This window comes from Orycteropus afer, unplaced genomic scaffold (assembly GCF_000298275.1).
Source record: "Orycteropus afer afer isolate SDZICR_OR568_19922 unplaced genomic scaffold, OryAfe1.0 scaffold00359, whole genome shotgun sequence".
Lineage (NCBI taxonomy): Eukaryota > Metazoa > Chordata > Mammalia > Tubulidentata > Orycteropodidae > Orycteropus > Orycteropus afer.
This window is the reverse complement of record NW_006921946.1, coordinates 2324338-2344036: the sequence shown is the minus strand read 5'-3', so window position 1 is coordinate 2344036 and position 19699 is coordinate 2324338. Positions and strand designations below refer to the sequence as shown.

The 19699-nt window shown below is 40.1% G+C and overlaps 1 protein-coding gene across 1 annotated transcript in view; it reads right to left on the bottom strand.

The window, feature by feature from the left end:
- The window catches only part of TSPAN12 (tetraspanin 12), a 92622-nt gene that overhangs the window by 16703 nt on the left and 56220 nt on the right, over positions 1 to 19699 (bottom strand). Inside the window, exons 4-6 of the mRNA XM_007952811.2 lie at positions 11604 to 11678; positions 6668 to 6775; positions 1730 to 1873 (exon numbers count right to left, since the gene is read on the bottom strand). Of these exons, the coding sequence (XP_007951002.1) occupies positions 1730 to 1873; positions 6668 to 6775; positions 11604 to 11678 (327 nt within the window). The remainder of the gene's footprint in view (positions 1 to 1729; positions 1874 to 6667; positions 6776 to 11603; positions 11679 to 19699) is intronic.

The following is a 19699-nucleotide window of genomic DNA, read 5'->3' as shown; positions in this document are numbered from 1 at the left end:
CCATCAAGTCAGATCCAACTCATAGCAACCCCTCCTTGGGTTTCCAAGGCAGTATCACTACAGAAGTAGATTGCCCAACCTTCCTTCTGAGTAGTGGCTGGTGGGTTTGAACCGCCGGCCTTCTGGTTAGCAGTCTAATGCCTTAGGCACTATGCCACCAGAGCTCCCCACTCCTAACCATAATACGTTTAAAATCATAACATCCAACACAATGCATCTCAGTAGGGTGAGGCATAACCAACGGTATTGTGATTGTTTTTTAAAATAAACAACCTGAGTTATTCAGCTCTTTCGATATATCTGAAACTCTTTTGAGGGTGGGGTGATGGGGTGAGGCACGCCTTCAGAGCCCAAAGCACTTTATTTTGAATAGCCTTAAACGTGACATTTTTGTCTGTGGAGATTTTTTTTTTTTTTAACAGTCAAAAGTTACATTAAAGACATAAGTAAGATGGACCATTTGTGTAGGTAAAATACAGCTTTCTTCTGCAAAGTAATTAATTGACAACAATAAATTAAAGAAACTGATTTTTATACATCTTTACAGCTGACTTCGGAAGAGAATTTAAGAGATGCTTTAAACAACAGTAGTACTTCTGGGGGGAAATGTATAAACTGTAATATACCTCAGAATATATAAAGATGTGTATCCTGATGTGTTTTGTTCTAATGCTTCATTTCCTTATAGCCATTCTATCTATCTATATATGTATCTATATTAGTTGTGCTAAGAATAGTGGTGTTACTTTACATTAAGCCAAAGGTTTTTAACAGCACTAAGGTACTTCAGTACTTCCCTGGAGAAGTGTGTGGACAAGGCTCCCACCCCCTCAACCTGAGCAGCTGCCCATCTCTCTGATTTACATTTGGGGCTTCCATTCTAGGTCAGCGATGCCCAACAAGACTTTCTGCGATGATGGAAACATCCCATGTCTGCACTGTCCAGCAACCCAGGAGCCACAGTCATACATGGCTATCGAGCACTTGAAATGGAGCTAGTGTGGCTGAGGCACCGAACTGTTAACTTTAGCAGTGCAGTTCTAGACTTTAATTTGAAAACAGGATTCTACTGCCAAGAAAAAAGTTTAAAAACCACCACTAAAAATGAACAAATAGGAAAACTTCTGTCACAAGGAATACTGATGATTGTGAAAAGTTCTCCCAGTAAACACAAACATGCAAGATTCTTGGGTACTTAATGACTGACCTTAGTCCAGTGAGTATTAAACCTCATTAAATCAGTTCACTAACACAACTAATCATTAGCCAGCAGGCGGAAGTGAAGAGTGGCATGGCAGTGTTTTCTCTGGAGAGTAAGTTTTTTGTTGTTTTAGGCTAAGGGGAGGGCCTAAAATACATATTCTGCCCGGGAACTCCAATTCTGTCTTCCTGAATCCCCAGGGTAAGCTACATACTCAGCATGTGTCTGTTTGCAAAGGAAGGAGCAATAGATTTGGTTCTAGATTAATGCAGTTTAATATCCAATTAATGAGCTGTTTAACTCTAAAACATGGTCTTCACCACTTTCCTTTGTTAAAATGTGTCGAGTGTTCAGATTTCTATATGGATTTTTAGCTTTATCCTGTTTCATCACATATCAGAAAAAAAATTAAGGGCCTTTATTTTTAGACAGAAAAGGAAAATTTTCAGTAGCATTGCAGTGTCTCTTCACTTTAAAGTTAACATGAGAAAACTTTTATCCATGACAATTGATCCCATACAGCCATACCTCCTGATATAGGTCACTGAGATCTTCCTGGTGGGCCTGTTTGGAGCATCCTGGGAATTCCCTAACACAGCAGGAATCCGGTGGCCAGTCCATCTCAGTCATTTCCAACCAGTCGGTGAAATACACGACTCCACAGCACTTAAACTGCAAAAGAATGATTGGTTGGGCTCAGTCGACTACAAAAATATTTTCCTAATTTATAGGTGATTAAAAGTTAGGTTTCTTAAATTTTTGTACCTAGAGCTAAATCCGCTTCTGTCATCACTAATGACATGCACATTCGTTGTTGCTGACCGAAATGCAGTGAAGGAACACCCCAGCTAACCACTCCACAATGCAACAGATCTGAACAGTAATGCCCACAGCACATAAAACCAGATTGTTGTTATGTGCCGTCGAGTCGGACCCAACTGATAGTGACCCCTCCTCGGGTTTCCCAGGCAGTATCACTATGGACGTAGATTGCCCAACCTTCCTTCCGAGGAGTGGCTAGTGGGTTTGAACCACCAGCCTCCTGGTTAGTGGTCAAGCGCCTCAGGCACTATGCTACCAGAGCTCCTAAAACCAGATTAGGCAAGACTGAATCTTATTCCCTAACTGCAAGGTCTTCTACAAGTAACCCTACCAATAGATTTTAATACACATTAACCCAAACAAATATTACCCTTATCATTAAACTCCCAGCCACAGAAGGGTAGTTGATCAATCTATTTATATGTCACCTAACCTGCTGCCGACTCATAGTGACCCAATAGGACAGAATAGAACTGCCCCAAGGCTGTAATCTTTACAGAAGCAGACTGTCATAGCTTTCTCCCGCAGAGCAGGTGGTGGGTTTAAACTGCCAACCTTACCATTAGCAGTCAAGCTCTTAACTACTGCACCACCTGGGCTCCCTCTATCACCCAGGAAAATACCATGGACTGCCGGAAGAACTAACAAATCTGTCCTGGAAGAAGTGCAGCCAGAATGCTCCTTGGAAGAAAGAATGGCCAGACTTTGTCTCACCTACTTTGGTCAAGTTGTCAGAAGAGACCATTCCCTGGAGAAGGATGTCATGCTTGGTAAGGGGGAGGGTCAACGAAAAGGGGAAGACCCTCAACAAGATGTTTTAGTGCAGTGGCTGCAATGATGGGCTGAGGTACAGCAAGGATTGTGAGGCTGGCACAGGACCAGGCAGTGTTTTGTTCTGTTGTCCGCTGGGTCACTGTGAGTCAGAGCCAACTCAGCGACACCGACACCTGACAACAACAACAACGACGACACCTGACAACAACAACACCTGACAACAACAACAACAACGACACCTGACAACAACAACACCTGACAACAACAACAACAACTCTATAGAAAGATTTGTTGACCAAAGCCTGCATCACAAAGATTACTAGATTTGGATTCATTAAGCAGTAAAATCTGTGGAAATATTTGAGATATAAACATAGGTTTGGTCAACTAATCTTTATGTAACCAAATGAAAATCTTAAAATAAACTATCATATTTTATCACCATGATCTCAGAAGAAAGGATGTACCCTTAGTTTGGTTTTAAAAAGCTGGATCTGGTAAAATCCAACTTATTCTTATTACACCAAGATAAGCAACCTTCTCTGCTCAGAGTTTAGGAACACTGCTTAAGACTATATCTAGTTTAGATTCAGAACAATTAACTATGATGAATAATTTTTAGGCCTTGGGCAGAAGGGGGTTCCTCTTCCAGAGAGTGAAAAGCAAGAAATACAGGCAGTCACTAAGAAGAATTCTGCCAAAAGCAACTGGCTCTGCAAATTATGTAGTTCAACAGACAGATCTGTTTCCAGGATTAACTTTGCATCATAAGGTATCACAACCCACCATCATTTCAAAATTCACCTAAGATCAACTTTGAAGAATTCTGAAACTCACCGAAATGAAACAAATACATTACAAATAATCTTGCATTTTTTACATTTGCAAATAGCTAATTAAAAAAGAAGAAAAAACAATCTTCCTAAGAGTATTATAAATGAATTACTAAAAGCTATGAGTAAGACTAAAATTTTTGAGAAATTTTTCTTTTTTTATCTTTATTATTTTCCTTTTAAACATTCTAACAGCCATGAATATACCATAAACATCACCAATTAACAAAAATACAATTTGGTATTTCATATACTTGAAATAGCTCATCAAGTATTCACCAAAAACATATGTAACAAAGAGACTTTGCTTTCTAAAAATCATAAACTACTCGTGTCTCAGTCTGTCATTTTAAATCTTTGATCCCAGAGAACACCACTTTTCTCACTTCCTATGGAAATGTGCTCTTACTATGTTGATGACAGACAGACAGTTCTTGCGACACTCTAACTCCATCCACAGAACGGTCCATTTATCTGGCCTTGTCTGTAAATGAGATGCTCCACATAAATGACTTCTCCAAATAATTTAAGACTGCTAACCAGAAGGCTGGCAGTTCAAACCCACTGGCCAGTCCTCGGAAGGAAGACGGAGCAATCTACTTCCGTAGTGATACTGCCTCGGAAACCCAAGGAGGGGTCGCTATGAGTCGGGTCCAACTCAACGGCACATAACCACAACAACATTACTTTCAATGCCAAAGTATTCTTCTTATTTTTAATGACTCTCTGAAATACTTTTTCTTTTTATATAGTTGCTTTTCTCTTTTAATAGAAAATCCATTGCTGTCAAGTCAATTCAGGCTCACAATGACCATACTGGACAGAGTAGAACTGCCCCATAGGGTTTATAAGACTGTAAATCTATACAGAAGAAGACTGTTTCATCTTTCTCCCGCAGAGCAGCTGGGAGGTTCAAACCACCAACCTTTTGTTTAGCAGCCGAACGCTTTAACCACTGTTCTGCCAGAGCTCCTTCCTTTAACAGAAGACATTGAATTTGTACTGAAACTTTTCCTCAAGACTCCTTGAAGAAAACCCACTATTACATCACGCATTACTGTAGTCTACACCTCCTTTGCACTATCTCTGCCTCTTTGTATATCATTGTGAGACAGTGCTACTCTTGCTAACAATGAAGGAGCTCTGGGATGTAGTGGTTAAAGCATTTGGCTGCTAACCAAAAAGATCAGTAGTTTAACCCACTGGCCACGCAGCAGAAGAAAGATAAAGCAGTCTGCTTCCGTAAGGATTCACAGCCTTGGAAACCAGATGAGAGTCTCTATGAGTCCGAATCGACTCGCTGGCAGTGAGTTGCTAACTTTGTGCCAAACTCTAGAAAATACCATCACCATTTTACATATGAAGAAGCAGAGGCTTCGAAAGGTCCAGTAACTCGCCGAGGTCATAGACCAGTACTGGAAGAGCCTTATTTATTCCAAAGCCCACACTCTACTCACTGTCTCCTTAAGAAAAAAACAACAACAAAAAAGGTTTTCTTTCCTCAAAGTTATAAAATAAATCCCGCTAGGGCTTAAGTGAGACTCCACTGGATGGACGCACACACACAGAACATCACTGCATCAGGAGTCAGCAAAGTCAGGCGTGGCCAAGGTTGCTTTCAGCTCTGCAATTTAATTGTTTTATAAGAGTTTTTCAAACTCTTCACCACTAGGACATGAAGGCGTGAACTTACCACGTGACAAACCTAAAAATAAGTGTGCTACCATCTGCAGTGCATGTACCTTTATTGTGCTTTTAGGTGGAGCCCCATCAAGAAAAGAAATACTTTGTTTTTTCACGGGGATCATCGTGATCTGCATCACAAATCCCAGAAAAAAAAGAGCTCTTGGAAGCTCCCGTCCAGGGCAGTAGCTGAACAGAGCTTACTAAAAATTCCCTAATGCTTCACTTATTTTCCTGTCATGTTTTCAGTACAAATGCACAGTAAACAAAGTTAGGAAGCATTTAAACAAACAGGAAGTCTGTGTTGCGATGATAACGTTCACCATCTCAACAACAGTAAAGCAAAAAAAATCTGATTTGGGGGTTGTCCTGGATTTGAGCCTCTGTTCATATCCAAGAAAGAATAACTGAGCAGAGAGCTGGATATCTATCATGTAACACACTGATTCTCAAATGTTTTGTGACCCAGGTCTAAGAGAAATAAACAAAAGGAAACCACTACACGTGGTCATCTGGGAATGTCTCTCCAACCAAGAGGAAACTGGTTGGAGACATTCACACACAGTTGGGAGAAGAGCTTGATATGAAGCAAGATTGACAGTTAAGCTCAAGTCACCAGATTTTACACCCTGAAATACAGTCCTCATTTGAGAAGAAGACTGGGTGCCCTGCTATCTTGCAGTTAGGTAAGAAAAACTGAAAAAGCCTATAGTTTGTAATGTTATTATTAATAACCATACTCTAAGTTGATGGTCTCATTTAATCTTCTCAATAACGCAAGGAGGCACGTACTTTTAATTCATTATCCACACTTTACAGGTAAGGAAACTGAGGCTTAGGTCGATTAAGTAAATTACAGCAGCTCACTGAATAGTAAGCAGCAGAGCCAGGATTTGAACCAAGGTCCTTCTGACTAGAAAGGTCATGCTTTTAATGGTATACCAACTTCTAATTCTGAAATGAGAAACATTATTTGAGAAAAATTAAAACAACTTTTAACCTACAGATAGCTCTAATAGTCATGACAAATTATCAGTTCAAAAAGAAATGGAGTATTTATCCATTTCAACCTCCCTTTAAATGGAAACTTCACAATAATTTAGCAAAGTGTTTGAGAAATTCCAAACTATAAATGAATCTGGTGAAATAAAGGGGAAATGGCACACATGGGAAGAAAAGTAGGGAATGGAGTTATTTTAAGGTTTTTCTAAATCATGAATTGCACCATTGGTAACTGAAACACAGCCTTAACTCATCAGCATGGAGAAAATGACCACAGCCAAAATTTTTGACATTTGTTTTAAAAGTGTGCTACTCATTCTATGCTCTCTACCTCAGAAATTCTAGCACTTACCTCTCTCTGAAAAAAATTCCAAGCATGAGTAAGCCACCGGTATCTAGGTAAGCCATAATTTGTCATTCTTGCTTTCAAAGTGACCATATCTGACCATTGTACTGGAACCTGGAGATAAAAAGCATAATCAACAACTGTAACACACTCACACACATACTAACACATACTTAAAACATATTATAATTGACAAATACTATCATAAGTCTGCAATTGTTTGTGACGTAAGTTACACTCGGGATTGCCAAATACTTACTGAACAATCTCTACACACAGCATTTTGTACTACATGAGGAAGCACTGTGTCCTCAGCAAAACAATGAGAAACAACCAGTGCTGATAGATAAGTTCAAGGAAATCCCCAAACAGGTAGGTACCTACTTGCCTGCTAACCAGAAGGCTGGCAGTTCAAACCCACCAGTCACTCCTCAGAAGGAAGGTTGGGCAATCTACTTCCATAGTGATACTGCCTCGGAACCCAAGGAGGGGTCGCTATGGGTCGGGGCCAACTCAACGGCGCATGACAACAACAACATATAACCTACAGATACACCTGAAAAGCTACAAGTAACAAATGATCCCTTGAAAGAAATGACCTTTGATTTCATAATGTTAAAATACTGTCCTTTGGAATGACCGTAGATCCCCACTGCCATCGAGTCACTTCTGACTCGTAGTGACCCTACAGGACAGAGTAGAACTGCCCAGACAGTTTCCAAGGCTGTAAATCTTTCTGGAAGCAGACTGTCTCATCTTTCTTTTGTGGAGTGGCTGGTGGGTTTGAACCACTGATTTTTTGGTTAGCAGTCAAATTAATGCTTTAACTACCGTGCCAACAGAGCTCCTTATGACTGTAGACATGCACGCACTGCCGATGAGTTGGACCCGACTCTTAGCGATCCCTCCTTGGGTTTCCGAGATGGTATCACTACGGAAGGGATTACTCAACCTTCCTTCCAAGGAGTGGCTGTGGGTTTGAACCACTAGCCTTCTGGTTAGCAGTCAAATGCCTTAGGCACTATGCCACCATGACTACAGATAGTGGTAAAAGAATAAAGGGAGAAAATTAAAAAGAAAAAGAGCTTAAGTCAAGTCAAGCCTCATTCCAGAGTAATTTTTTAATTATCTTTCAAAACCTTGGACTTAGGAGGCAATGTAAAATTTTAGAAAGAAAAGTTCTCAACTTTAAGCATTCTTTGAGCTTCAATTTTTAAGTCCTCTAGTAGCACGAGTGCTAACACTTTTAATCATAACAGACTTTTAGGTTTGCAACACAGCAGTTGGCCAGAAATCTGACCAGCACTTCATGGTATGTTTCATCTATAGGGCCAGAGCAGAAATTGAGGTCTGCCAATCCTAGTTTCATCACATGTGTGGCATTAAAGCAACTGTTGGGAAATTGGACAACATCCATGACTGCTTCATGGAGTAACAGAAGCATGGCTTAGTGAAGCAAGCTTAGCATTCAACACATGAAGAGGGAAAAAAGGAGGAAGGGTAGAAAGAGTTAATACAGCCACCCAGAACTCAAGGTTAGGACTACTTTTAAGTATTATAAAAAGATGTTGTTGTTTTTGTTATGTGCTGTCGAGTAGGACCTGACTCATAGCAACCCCTCCTTGGGTTTCCAAGGCAATATCACTACGGAAGTAGATTGCCCCATCTTCCTTCCGAGGAGGCTGGTGGGTTTGAACCGCCAGCCCTCTGGTTAGCAGTCCAGTGCCTTAGGCACTATGCTACCAGAACTCCCCTACTATAAAACGATAGTAGCAGCAATAGAAGTCATTTTAAAATGTCTGACCACAGAAATTCTTCATTTTTGCCCTTTTCTTTTTCTATGACATGGAAACATAGGATACCAAAGAAAACACCCACAATCAGGAAATTAACCAAAGTTCAAGCTACTCACTGTACGGGAGCATTATCTCACACCATTTGGGGCATAAAACACATGGCTGTGAGATAAATTCCCTAGAAATTCATAAGCAGAAACAATTCATATTATTGACAGATTTCATCCAGAGAAAAACACTAATGAATAGGAGGTGAACATGTACAAAGAGCAGAAATGCAGGGAGAACAGACTGCCTGATTTCAGTTATTAGAATAATTGTTTCTATTCTGCTTTCCAAAATAAAATAGAGGTTGTTTCCCTGTTGTAACCACAATTGACATGAGACCAAAAATGGCAAGAAACAGGGCAGACCGGGAGGTTCTGGCACAAAACACTGGGAGCAGGCCATAAAATAGAACTTATATTTATTAGCTACTTGCATGGAACAGCCAAAAGCACAAAGCTCATTCTATGTTAGGCTGCGTTCTGCAAAATTTGGCAGATAATAAACTTTAATGGCACTTTTTCATTCACACTGCTATTAGTGTAAAAGCAATAAAAAAAAACTAAGAAAGTTCTTTTCTAAAGGACCGTTTTCCACAGTTCATATTTAAACAGCCCTTGTTTAATCCTGGTGACTTAAGGGGGCAGATTGACACACACAACACAGTGATACACAACTTCAACAAAATGGCAGCCCATGCCCATTTGGTACCTCTGCAATACTGATAAACAATTTGCAGACAGACCATCAATAGACTTTAAAAAGTTTAAACTCATCTCAGTTTCCTCATGTTTCTTAGAATTATATGAGAATCAGAGAATTTCCTTTCAAATACCTTAAATTAATTCATTTGAATAAGTTACAATATGTTAATATTATACGGCACATAACAACAACACACGGTCCATCTAAAAATCTACAGAAAGTAAATTCATTTCTAAAATTAAGAATGGTTTCTTTAAATTGTGAAAAAGAAAACTATTAAAAGCTAAGGTAATGGGAATTTGTAAGATTTATGTCTATCATTTGAATGTTAAGGAGATAAATTTATTATTTGAAAACAGAAGAATTATAGAATCATTTTACATAAAACACAGAGAAACTAAGTCCCTGGAACCTGGTGGCATAGTGCCTAAGGTGCCTGACTCTGCTCACCAGAAGGCTGGCGGTTCAAACCCACCAGTCACTCCTCGGAAGGAAGTATGTGCAATCTACTTCCGTAGTGATACTGCCTCAGAAACTCAAGGAGGGGTAGCTATGAGTCGGATCCGACTTGACGACAGTGAGGTTTTTTTTTTTTTTTTTTTTTTTAAATTATACAAAGGAGCTCTGCTGGTGCAGCATTTAAAGCACTGAACCACTACCAAAAGGTCAGTGGTTCAAACCCACCAGCCACTCTGAGGGAAAAAGATGCAGCAGTCTGCTTTCTTAAAGATTTACAGCCTTGAAAAGCCCATGGGCCAGCTCTACTCTATCCTATAGGGTATCTATGACTCAAAATCAACTCAATGGCCATGGATTCATTATATAAAACTTCTAGGAATGAGGTAGAAATATGATTCTCAAAAATAGCAATAAAATTCCTATCTTAATGGCAGATTTAGTTCTAAAGAAAGTTTTTTTCTTTTTTTATTTTATATTAAACGAGTTAGAACCTGCCATGACTTTTCAATTCTTTTCATAGAGAGAAAAGTAATCCTACATTCTGTCCTTTTACCGAGATGTCATAGCACAAAAGCATGAGTATTTTCACAGGCGTTCAGACATGTGGCGGCGCCGAAGCATCGTTTACATGGAAATTAGAGTAGGCAGAGTATCCATGCGTCCAATTATCACTTAGCGTTCAAAACAATCTCACCGGACTGTAACAAACTCATCACAGAATCTTTAATAAATGAGCCGGTACTAGATACAACTTCAGTTTGACTGCACAGCTGCCAAAATGTCTCTCCTCTCTGAATCAAATAACACCCTTCTCCTCTTAATGGTTTTCAAATTTTACCGTGTGTAAGAGTCCCCTAGGGAACTTTTCACAAATGCAAATGAACAGTCCACTACCCCTTCCTTCCCTGCCTTCCCCTCTGTTCTGACTAAGCAGATCTGGGCTGCAGCCTAATAATGCATATTTTTTTTAAGAATTCCCCTGGGTGACTCCTGGTACAGATGGTTCAGGGACCATATATCGAAAAACACCTCTTACCAAACATTACTCCACGATGCTAGCATTGGGAAACTCTGGTCTGCCTCCATGAGAACAGCCAACATTCACAGACATTCAAAGAAGTATGACCTCATTGGTGATAAATGCACCAATTAAATGAGCAAACATTAAGTAATAATTCTGAATGCAAGCAAGGCTGAACGAGGTGCAAGTGCTAAGCAAAACCGACTGGTAACATTTTGAGAATGAGAAATTCTCATCCTCATTCATTCTAACGTATTTCTAAAGGTTGTTCCTACAGCTGCAACTACTAAAACAAAGGAGAAAAAAATGCTTGAGCTGTTTCCAAGTACCAGGTCCCAGAAAAGTGAAAGTGCATCTGCATTGTGCTAAACATACGCAACTCTTCAAACTCACGCCTTAAAGTGGAAGACCTTGTGGTAGCTGCAAACAGCAGAACAGGCTTCCGCCTCCTTGGTGCACTGCTGCAGGCGGTCATGTAGTTTTTCAGCACTGATCAACCAATCTCGCAGCTAATGCAAAATCTTGCCCATTATACCCTCTAGTTAGTAAAACTCATTTTAGAACATACAGTATTTTTACTCAATTAAATACATGTTATAAAATTCTGTGGAGTCAAAGACATATACCACATGGCATACTATATGAAATGCTAAAAATCCTGGTTTAGAAATGTGCTTTAGGTGGAATAGATAGAGAAAAGAAAAGAAAAGGTTATTTTTCAGAAGTATTGGGCAATTCATCATTATCATGTACCATGTTGCAGTTGTTCTTAGTTGCCATTCATTAAGTCCATTCTGACTCATAGAGATAAACATATAAATTAATAAGAATGTGTCTCAATTATTTCAAAGTAACAGACTTAGAAGGCTAAACTGGATATTGTTTTAGATTATGTTTACTCCCATTTTGAACTCACCATAATTTCCTGCTCATATGTCCACACACCACAAGCCAGTTCTACACAGAAAATGACAAGTAAACTTCCAAAGTACTGCAGAAGAACAGAAAAGTATGCTGTTAGTATAGAATTAAAGTAAAGCATGGTCATCAGAGCCAGGCTAGATGTTCTCCAGGGCTCTGTTTATCTAATGGAAAAGTTAACAGAAGCACATCTTCATGATACTTCCTTGAGAACAGATGGGGAAATTTCAGCATATTTAGAGACGTTGCAGACAACATTCAATACTCACCTAAGGAGGCCATGGCTATTACTCATCTTCAGGGACACATTTTTTATAAAGCCAGTGCTTTACTAGGTCAAACTTGAATTTGCACATTGTAGCTTGATAAACTATAATCAAGTTCTCCAAACTGTAAGCAAGAAACTGATTTTTTTTTTCCCCTCAAAGTGGATGAGGGGAGGTCAACAAGTTCAAGGCTCCACCTATGAGCAGATATTAGCTCATCATTCCAGGCAAAGGGGACCTGCTTTCCATTGTTAGAAAGGGGCAGTATAGAGCAAAATCTCAATTACCGCTCATGCTTTAATATATATAGTAAGTTTCCATTACGTGGAAGGCTCTTGGGCTACGTAAAAAATATCAGAACTTCTGATAAGGCATACACAGGCATAGAAATAACAAAGGTGACTACAATGTCAAAAACAGACATGAAAGTAAAAATTCAAAGGCATCTTATGAAATAGAGGAGTGTGCTGGGCCAAAAGATTGAAGAGGACTGGCACAGAGAGGCAAGAAAATTCCAAGCAAATATGAACGAGTGTGCAGAGGCAGCAGGAAAGTAAAATAAACCTTCATGAAAAAGGAAACAGACCCATCTAGATGTAGTGGGTGGTCACAATGCAGAACGACAGGAGATCCAATTTGAAAAGTAGATCGGAGACAGATTATAGAGAACTTCAAGTTAAAAGCTAATGGATTATGAATTTATCCAATAGGCAACCAGGTGGTATCTTTTGAAAGTTTCTGAATAGGGGAGATAAAAGATAAACAAATGTTGGGTGCACATTAAATAATGGCAGGCTTCTAAATGGATTGGAAGAAAAAGGCCAAGGGGTGAAGGATTCCTTGGTACTGTTTTGTGCCTTCCAGTTTTGACTCATAGTGACCCAGTGTGGCAGCAGAACTCCACAGGGTTGCATAGGCTGTAACCTACACAAGCAGATCGCCAGGTCTCTCTCCTGCAGGTACCCAGTCCTGGTTAGCAGCTGAGCACATAACCACTGCACCCCCAGGGCTATTCGAAGGATCCCTTAGAAGGCAACCAAGTGGAGACACTGGTGAGGACCTGAAGTTAGTGAGATGGTGATCTGGCAGATATGTGAGGAAAAGAATAGATTCAAGAGATTTAACAAAAGAAAACTGACAAGACATTTTGACTGCATGGATCTAGGTACTGAGGAAGAAAGATATACTTGGTCACAACAGACAAATGGAGAACAGAAACTAGTTTTATGGGAAGAGGAAACATTCATTTTAGATGCACTTTATAGAAACGCTTATTAAACTACTGGAAACGTAGCTCTAGATCTCAGGTACTCAAGGGTGTAAGTGGAAATCACTGAGATGATGATGATGATTACAGAGTACTTTACTATTTACCCAGTACTTTCATAATTAAAAGGCACTCTGGTGCCACAGTGGTTAACCACTCAGCTGCTCACTGGAAGGTTGGTGGTTCAAACCCACCAGCTGCTCTGTAGGAGAAAGCTGAGGCAGTCTGCTTCTGTAAAGATTTACAGCCTTGGAAACCCTACGGGGCAGTTTTATTCTGTCTTATAGGGTTGCTATGAGTAGGAATCGACTCAATAGCAATGGGTTTTTAGTTTTCATAATCAATTGTCTCAAAAACCTTGTTTATGAATAACCAAAACCGAACGAAACTCACTGCCGTTGAGTCGGATCCAACTCATAGCGACCCCTCCTTGGGTTTCCGAGTTGGTATCACTATAGAAGTAGATTGCCCAACCTTCCTTCCGAGGAGTGACTGGTGGGTTTGAACCGCTGGCCTTCTGGTTAGTAGTCAAATGCCTTAGGCACTACACTACCAGAGCTCCTTGTTTATGAATAGGACTAACGTATTTTACCGAGCTCTGGTAGCATAAGGCACTTGACTGCTAACCAGAAGGCCGACGGTTCACACTCACCAGCCACTCCTCAGAAGGAAGGTTGGGCAACCTACTTCTGTGGTGATACCACCTCAGATACCCAAAGAGGAGTCACTATGAGTTGGGCCGACTCAATGGCACATAACAACAACAACCACCTAATTTACAGATGAGAAAAAATAACACCAAGAGCAGATAATGTGATTTGCACAAGAATGTGCCCAGTAAGTTACAGCACATTCTGTGGCAGGGTTCTTTGTGCTATTCCTTCTCACCTCTTCAGTCGTGGGGGGAAGTATACAGAGGCAAGCAGTAAATGTATGGGAAAAAATGCATCTCTGAATGTTCTCTCCAGTACTTCTTCCAGTAGGAATAAAACAACGTCCTGCTCTCATAAATCATCCATTCCATTTGGGGTGCAGCATTGGGTCAGAGGTACCTGGCAGGATGATAATCCATGATCTTTCTTTATTAGAGTAAAAGCTCCATGAAGACAGGCAATTTAATGTGTTCTTCATCACATAGTAGGTGCTCAATAAAATTTGATACATAAAACAATGAATGAAATCAAAGCCAGTGGAAGGAGAGTAAGACTGGGGAGCCACCTTGGCCTAGGTGATCAAGAAGGTCCTCTTCAGGAAAGTGATGTTTAAGAAGAGTCAGTAATGACAAGACTCGGAGTCAACCCTGTTAGGATTTGTGGAAGAGTGATGAAAGAAGAAGCAGCATGAAGTGCAATGTAGCTTCACAAGGTGAGCTAGTTAGTTAAGAACCCAGTGGTAACTAGAGCACAGAGGAAGTGGATGAGTACAGGAAGCCTAAGTAGAAGACCATAACCTTTAGAGGGACAAGAAGCCAGATCATGAAAGGGCTTAGGGGCCATGAAAGGGATTTGGGATATTATTCAAAGTGCAATAAAAACCCTCTGTCAGGTGACATGATCTAACATACATTATAAAAACGTAATTCTGGCTGCTCTGTGAAAAACGTCCAAGAAAACAAGTCTGTGATCAAGAAGACAAAATAAAAGATTGATGAAGAGGATGGTGGCAGGAAAGTGGAAAAAAGTGGACTTATTTAGGATCTGAGTCATCAGGAATTGAACTTTGAGTTTCTCTGCCCATAATTTTTGTGACATACCTCATAACATGGACAAACACAGAGGGCATTATGCTGAGTCAAATTAGTTAATCACAAAAGGACAAGTATCATACGAGACCACTACTGTAAAAAGTCATGAACGGGTTTACACACAGAAAGATTCTCTGAAAGCTCCAGGAGCAGGAGGAGGAGGATAAATCACATAAAAAAGAAAGGAAGGAAGGAGGAGGGAGGGAGGGAAGCAGAGGAGGAGAGAGGAAGGAAGGAAGAGATAGAAGGTGTGGAAAATTGGGCATATTTTCTACTTCTATGACATATCCCTTATCATTTCAAAAAATAAGTCCCTGCTATTAGCTTTCATTTACTTCTTTCATCTAAATGTAAAGACTATAGGAGCTCTGGTAGCGTAGTGCCTAAGGCACTTGACTGCTAACCAGAAGGCTGGTGATTCAAACTCATCAGCTACTCCTCGGAAGGAAGGTTGGGCAATCTACTTCCGTAGTGATACCACCTCAGAAACCCAAGGAGGGGTCACTATGAGTCGGATCCAACTCGACGGCACATAACAACAACAACAACAACAATAAAACTGCATAATCTCATAGACAATAATATGGCTTAAAAATAACTGGTTAAAAAGATAAAATACTTCTTTGAATGGATACTATTTAACAAGCCACTTACATTTTCAGCATACGTAATACTCACCATCATCATCAATCCACGTTACTATTTCTAGGTCTTACTTTAAACATTATAGCCTTAATATGATGATTAGGAAAAAATTTATGAACTCTAAATCAGTTTTTCTCCAAACTCTCTTTAGTGTTTTACTTAAGAGTTTAGTAGACAAACATAATATTAAAACTGCAATTTATAAAGTGACCCAAGGTGATGTAACTATATGCTAGATCAATCTTATCTTTAATAAGATCAACAAAGATCTTAGGGGAATATGAGACCCTAGGAAAAAAAAAAAAAAAATAACACAATGGGGTACTTTTGCTCTCTCCTGTCCCTAACCTAAATTCTTTTCAAAACTGATGTCAGGTTACAATGAAAATCAAAGCAGCCCTGAAATAACAAGATATCTATAAAGGTAAAACATGGACATGGATGGTAATTATGTTCACTGTTGACAGAAAGAGATTAGGGGATTCCCTGACTTTGCCTTGGGGATAACCAGGTAATGTAGATGTTCTGGAGTCATTTTATGACTGATTAAATCTCCTTTGAGTTCACTAGCTGGTGCAAATGGTTTGCACTTGGCTGTTAAAGGTTGGTAGTTGGAACCTACCTAGTGACTTTGCAGAAGAAAAGGCCTGGAGATCTGTTTCCGTAAAGATTATGGACAAGAAAACCCTATGAAGGAGTTCTGCTCCATCACACAAGGGGTGGCCGTGAGTCAGAACTGACTAGATGGCACACAAGACAACGAAACCTCTTTTGAGTCATCTCATTACCTACCTCCTGGAGTCCCTGCCCAGGCTGCCAGGCAGTGGAACCAATAGGAAGGCCCCAAAACAGAGCCATCCACAAGTGAATGTGTTTAATATGTGAGCAACTCTGCAAGGTCTATGGATCAAAACAACAGCATGAAAACAGCAGACATGACATGGTCTTTGCTTTCTCAAAGTAAGCTTTACAAAAGGCTAGCAATACCCTAACTTCAGCATAGGCAAGAAACCACACGTAAAGCATGCATACCTAAGGTGCCTCTCACATCAAACTGAAAAATGAGCTCAATCTCTGGGGATGAGGAGAGGGAGACTGGTCCACTTGAGTTAGATACTCTTACTCTGTGAAAGACCCAGCACGACTTATCGTTCAGATTTCCAGTGGGTTCACTTGAGGCAAGTTCTCTCATGTACAAACACTCCTCTATTCTGCTAACACTCAGGAGCACTACATTTCTTTGACCTTGGGGTTGAAAATATAAATTTCACCAACATTATCAAACTTTCATGGAACAAACTAAATTTAAAATTAAATTCAAAAATGTTTTCTGCATATTTTGCTGCAGCTTTCTGGTCATCTGTCTTTGTGTTGTTGTTATTGCTTTAACCTGACAGTCTTCTAATTGTAATTCTTCTCATTCTAACTCTTAGAGTATGAAAACAGAAATGTCAAATTCACCTGCAGTACAACATATATAAACAATGACACAATGCACTGCCGTAGAGTTGGATCCAACTCACAGCGACTCTTCCTTGGGTTTCCAAGGCAGTATCACCACGGAAGTAGATTGTCCAACCTTCCTTCCAAGGAGTGGCTGGGGGTTTGAACCACCAGCCTTCTGGTTAGCAGTCAGATCCCTTAGGCACTACGCTACCAGAGCTTCTACAACATACATAAGTCAACAAATCTCTTTATCACTGAGCCCTGGGTCCTAGATGGAGTCATCCTCAAATTGATTACTGCACGCGTAGAGAATCAGTATTCAATAATACTGCATGCGTAGAGAATCAGTATTGAATATTGAATAATCAACCAATATTCAGTTTAAGGGCTAGATTTGAAGCATCTGTAAAGCATGGTGTTAACCCTTAGTTTCAAACAGAATGAAACTAGCAAGGAATTCAGCAATAGCTCCAACTGGGCTTTGTTATGGCACACAACATATCTCCCATTTCACTACAAAATTATTTGCTGTCTTCAACATCCCTGGAAACATGCATATATCTCCACTACTGGTGGTCACTTGTCAATTAATGCGCTCACCTACTAACCCAAAGGTCAGCGGTTCAAACACATCCAGAGACAACTCAGAAGACAGGCCTGGCAATCTGCTTCCAAAAGTCTTGAAACCCCTAAGGAGCACATCCACTCTGCACATGTGGGGTCACCATGAATCAGAATTGGCTCTGGTTGATTGGTTTGGTATCAGCGCGTGTCTCTCTCAGGCCTAACTTTCCCACTACACATGGTTTGACAAAATGGCCTGTCCCAGCCTAACTTGCAGAACACCATGCCCCTCTCTTCTCCTTATGTCCTTTCCTTCTAGATGGTGGGAAGAGCTCTGAACTGGAAGTCAGATTATAGTGCATACCCAGCTCTGAAATCAACTATGAGTGACTCCAGTTTACTACTGTTGAATGATGATAAAAATAAAGCCTTTTACACTGTGGCTGTCCAGACGGAGTTCATACATGGGAAATGTAAAGCATTAAACAAATGCTATTCTGTTCTGATTTGTGAAACACAACCCAGTAGTGCCTTCTCTTTTCCTCCTGTGCTTGGCCGTCCTTCCCTGCGACTGGCCACAGTTCCTTCCTCATGATTGTTTTCCAGTATTTCCCTTCTTGGGATTTGCCATTTTCCTTTCCCCTTTCCTTCCGCCTAGCAGGGTTCCCGCTTGCTGTATTTCAGGCTTCAGAGCTTCCGCTTTTAAACCACGTGGCTGCTTTAGCAACAAGTCACAGTGCTCACTTTAACAGCCAGTGTGGCTGGCGGGGAGCTTGGTCTTGAAAGTTACTTTATCCCCAAAGCCCAACAGTACCTATCACACGGCAGGTATTCAATAAATGTCGGTGGAAATAATGATTAGTTACCAATCAAAAAACACTTTCAGCATTTCCTTGGGTTTCTCTGACTCATTTGAACCCTGAGTTTCTTGTTAACGTTTGACGCCCTTCACTTCTCCCTACAAATTTACTATTTATAATATTGCCCCTCTGTTTTGCTGTGTTTTTGTGGATTATGCTGTGAGAATCCACTGTGCCTTCGTCCTTTAAGACAGTTTACATAGCTAAATAAAAGACACAGTACACAGACACTCCTCATCTTTCCTAAGCTACTATCAACTAAACGTTTTAAACAAATGAAAAGTGGGAAAAAAGTGTGTTTATATGAGGAAATTAGAATGTAATTATTTGCATTACAAACTATTTGATTTGCTTTTAACATTATTCAATACACAATTCCTTAAAATAGCTAAGTTCTTCTACTCTAATTGCACAAAAACTTATGTTCTACAAATAAGTTTTGTATCTTAAACATATGTCCATGGGAAACAAATTGTAAGGTAAGGGGCACTAATAATAGGAAAACAAACAAATTCACTGCCATTGAGTCAGTTCTGACTCATAGCAGCCCCCACTGGGTTTCCAAGGCTGTAAATCTTCACAGAAGTAGATTGCCCCATCTTGCTTGCATGGAGCAGCTGATAGGTATGAACCACTGACCTTCTGGTTAGCAGCCAAATGCTTTATCCACTACACCATCAGAGCTCCTGATAGGAGCATTCCTGACAGGATACATCTCCAGAATGATGTAATTAATTAGCAGTTTTCACCGAACCTCTTAAGCTGAGAGTAATCACCTTTCAGTTAAAATATAAATATCCTCATTGGGTTAGACAAAAGAAGATTAAAGGATCAGACAGAACAATATATGTGAAAGTACGGTGTTTTGTTTTTTAAAAAAACCTACATAAATGAAAGAATATGAGCTTTGAGATAAAATAGACCAGACTTCAGACCCTGGCTTGGGCAAACCACCAGGCCTCATCTGTAAAATGAGAATATTGAAACTACCTTGCAGGGTTGTGCTAAGGATTCAGTGAGGTAAAGTGTTGGACCCAGAGCTGCAGCATGTAAACACAAAACCAAACCCACTGCCATTGAGTTAATTCTGATGTATAGCGATACTTTAGGACAGAGTAGAGCTGCCCCATAGGGTTTCCAAGGCTGTAAATATTTATGGAAGCAGACTGTCTCATCTTTCTCCCACAGAGCAGCTGGTGGGTTCAAACAGCTAACCTTCTGGTTAGCATCTGAATGCACTGTGGCACCAGAGCTCCTTGTAGCATATAAAAAACTCCTTGGGTTTCCAAGGTGGTATCA